This window comes from Antechinus flavipes, chromosome 3, assembly GCF_016432865.1.
Source record: "Antechinus flavipes isolate AdamAnt ecotype Samford, QLD, Australia chromosome 3, AdamAnt_v2, whole genome shotgun sequence".
NCBI classification, from domain to species: domain Eukaryota; kingdom Metazoa; phylum Chordata; class Mammalia; order Dasyuromorphia; family Dasyuridae; genus Antechinus; species Antechinus flavipes.
The window spans coordinates 554,172,975-554,176,671 of NC_067400.1; the positions used below are offsets into that span (position 1 = coordinate 554,172,975).

At 34.7% G+C, this 3,697-nt stretch overlaps 1 protein-coding gene across 1 annotated transcript; it reads left to right on the forward strand.

The window, feature by feature from the left end:
• The first annotated feature begins 2,352 nt into the window (after positions 1–2,352).
• LOC127557405 (olfactory receptor 52I1-like) lies at positions 2,353–3,408 on the forward strand. The gene has a single exon (XM_051990734.1). It carries the CDS (start codon positions 2,365–2,367, stop codon positions 3,406–3,408), a length of 1,044 nt encoding a protein of 347 aa, XP_051846694.1. The 5' UTR covers positions 2,353–2,364.
• Positions 3,409–3,697: the final 289 nt, after the last annotated feature.

Genomic DNA, 3,697 nt, shown 5'->3' on the forward strand with positions numbered 1-3,697 from the left:
TAGTGAGCAAGATGATCTTAATTCCATTATAATTCTCATTATAATTCCAAGGTTTTTGATTTTAAGGGCTGTTTATAGTTATTTACTCCAAGTTTTCACTTATTCTAAGAACCTCTCATAATCTTTCTAGATATGTGACTATCTAACATTTAAATTTTTTCACTCATGGGAATTTATTTTCAAAAATTAATTGCTTGGTTATACAGCTCTGTTAACTTCTTTCCTCTGATGTCTACCTAAAAGTTTTGTGAAAACCTGATTTTGCTTAAAGAAACAAATTTAATCCATCTAATCTGAAGAAAAGATGATTTCTTAATATGAGATCCTTAAACTTGGTTTAAAAATATTTTGATAAATGTATTTCAACATAATGCTTTTTTTTTTTTGCAATTCTACACATTTTATTTCATTTACTTAAAATCATTATTTTGACAAGGGTTTCATGCACTTTACTAGATTGTCAATAGTATCCATTACATAAAAATGGCTAAGAATTCTCCGAAGTCTTAGAATCATGTAGAAAATTTATCTAGTTTTTATTATCTCATAAAACAGGATACTAACTCCAAATATGGTTACAAAGAGTTGGACATTTGTAATGAACTTGACTCTTTTCAACAATGAGGTGATTCAGGCCAATTCTAATAGTCTTGTGATTTAGAGAGCCATCTACATTCAGAGAAAGGATCATGGGGACTGAATGTGGATTACAACATAGTATCTTCTTTTTTTTTATTGATTGCTTGTTTTTTTTTTCTTATTTTTTCACTTTTGATCTGATTTTTCTTGTGCAACATAAATGTGAGAATATGTTTAGAAGAACTGCACATGTTTGACTCATATTGTATTACTTGCTGTGTAGAAGAGAGGGAAGGTAGGGAGAAGGAAGAAAAAGTTTTGTAAGGGTGAATCTTGAAAACTATCTTTACATGTATTTAGAAAAATTAAAAGCTATTATTATTTTAAAAAGCAGAGTTGAACATGCCTGAAATGACTAGATAGTGAGTCATCTTCCCTATTGTGGCTCTCATATGGTTTCCTATACCTACTATGAGCCCAGAATTGTGGTAAGCAGGTATATGTTGATTATATGCTTGCCAGCCTCTATAGCTTTGTTAACTATTTCATTGTTGTAAACAAAAAGCAACATGGGATATTATGCTGATTTATCAGTTAGTCAACAAACATCCATTCATAGTACCTAATAATTATATAGCAGTTTAATGTTTGCAAAATGCGTTATAAATACAATATAGCACAATAATAGCACTTACCTCAGAGTAACCCTGGAAGTTACATACTATTATTATCTCCATTTTAAAGATAGATGTTAAATGACTCAAACAGATGTTAAATGACTGGCCCAGGATTATATAATTAGGAGTTTCTGAGGAAGGATTTGAATTCAGTTATTCCTGACTCTTAAGTTCAATGTTTTGCCTACGTACTATTTAACTGCCTGCATGTAATGCCAAACACTGTGCCAAATGCTGGCAATAAAAAGAAAATGGAAGAATCTCCAAAAAAGTACCACAATCTGTTTCTAATTCCCTGGAGATATAGAGAAAAAAGTACTTCACAACTCATAAGGAAAAAAATTACTAATGATTTTTTTCTCCATTCCCAATGCAATACTGTTTGTCAATTGATATATATATATATATATATAAATTTTTTTTGTTACCCACAGTCTCAGAGAGCTTCCATTTATTATCTGCATCTGATAATAATTGATGTTTCACAATGTGAATAATTTATATTGGGAAATGTATGCTCTATGCAACGACATTGATTTCTTTAGTTTTTCCCCTTTCCCTCTTCATTGAACTTATTTTTGTTTATGTCATATGTATATGATGTTGCTTAGTCATTTCAGTCATATATATGTATGTAGGCACCTAGGTGGTGTGGTGAATATAGTGCCAGGTCTGAAATCAGGAATATTCATCTTTCTGAATTCAAATCTGACCTCAGACATTTACTGTGTGGTTCTGGCAAAGTCACGAAATTTCCTATTGCCTAAGTTTCTTCATATGTAAAAAAGGGGATGTGGACTAGAAAGAAGATCCTTTGGCTCTAATTTTATGATGCCAAGATTTTATGATTTATAACATTGATGTAAGTGAAGCTCAAAAAGGATAATATATGTTTGCAAACTTTAAAATGCCATGTAAAATTAAATTCTATTGTTAGTATTAAAGTTGTTTAGAAATGGAATAATACTATGGAAATGCATGTTTATAATGTATTTAAAGCTACTTTCACTTCTCTCACCTCACTGCATATTTTTTCTAGATTATGACCATATATGTATATGAATATATCTGTATTTATTTTATTAACAGGAAGGAAGTTTTATCAGTGATGCTGAACCCATTATCCAACCATACATCATTGTCTCCTGCCACCTTCTTCCTCATGGGTGTTCCAGGGCTTGAGGAAGCCCACCTGTGGCTGGCAGCCCTACTCAGCACTATGTATACTATGATTCTCATGGGAAACAGCCTCATAATCATTGTGATCTGGATAGATCCTGCACTTCACGAGCCCATGTATTATTTTCTATGTGTCCTGGCAGGTGTAGACATCATTATGGCAACTTCTGTGACCCCAAAGATGCTGAGTGTTTTCTGGTCAGGCAATGGCACTATTGGCTTCCCTGCCTGTTTCAGTCAAATGTACATTGTTCATACAGCCACAGCCATGGAGTCGGGGCTACTTTTAGCCATGGCTTTTGATCGCTATGTGGCCATTTGTAAACCCCTCCATTATAATACCATTCTCACACCACAGAAAATTCTAGGCATCAATGTAGCCATTGTGTTGAGAGCTACTATTGCTTTAATACCTCTGAGCTGGATGGTGAGTCATCTTCCCTATTGTGGTTCCCACATGGTTCCCCATTCCTATTGTGAGCATATGGCTGTGGCCAAGCTGGCATGTGCTGACTATATGCCCAGCAGCCTCTATAGCTTAATTGGTTCCTCCATCGTTGTGGGCATCGATGTGACCTTTATTACTACCTCTTATATTCTGATCCTTCAGGCTGTATTTAACCTTTCTTCCCAGAATGCTAGACACAAAGCACTTAGCACTTGTGGCTCCCATGTGGGGGTCATGGCTCTCTATTATTTACCTGGCCTAATTTCTGTCTATGTGGACTGGGTGGGGAAGGATATGGTGCCTACGCATACCCAGGTGTTATTAGCCGATCTCTACTTAGTTATCCCACCCACACTGAACCCTCTCATCTATGGCTTGAGAACTAAGAGGATCTGGGAGCGGTTAAGGAATCCATTGGCCACCAGCTTTCCTGGACACAAGTTTGTGGAGAGGAGACCTAAGGAGGTGTTTGTGATTAATGGGAAACAGATGCACAGAAGGAGGGTAAGCACTGTAGGAGTGTAGGTAAGTTTGGATTTTGTAAAATTTCTTTCATATCATTCTTTCTTAATAAGGCTGGTCTCCTATATGAGAAAGAATGACAATCACTCAGTGTGGTTGGAGTTGTACAAAAATGTCTTGAGATCTCTGACTTGCTATGGTGAGTTCCTGAAATTCTAACATTACAATTTTCCTTCTGTATTTTGAAAGCTTTTTTTTATCATTAAAAACTTGTTTTGAAAAAAAAAACACTCTATATGCATAGATAATTTTTAACATTGATCGTCGCAAAACCTTATGTTACAAATTTTTT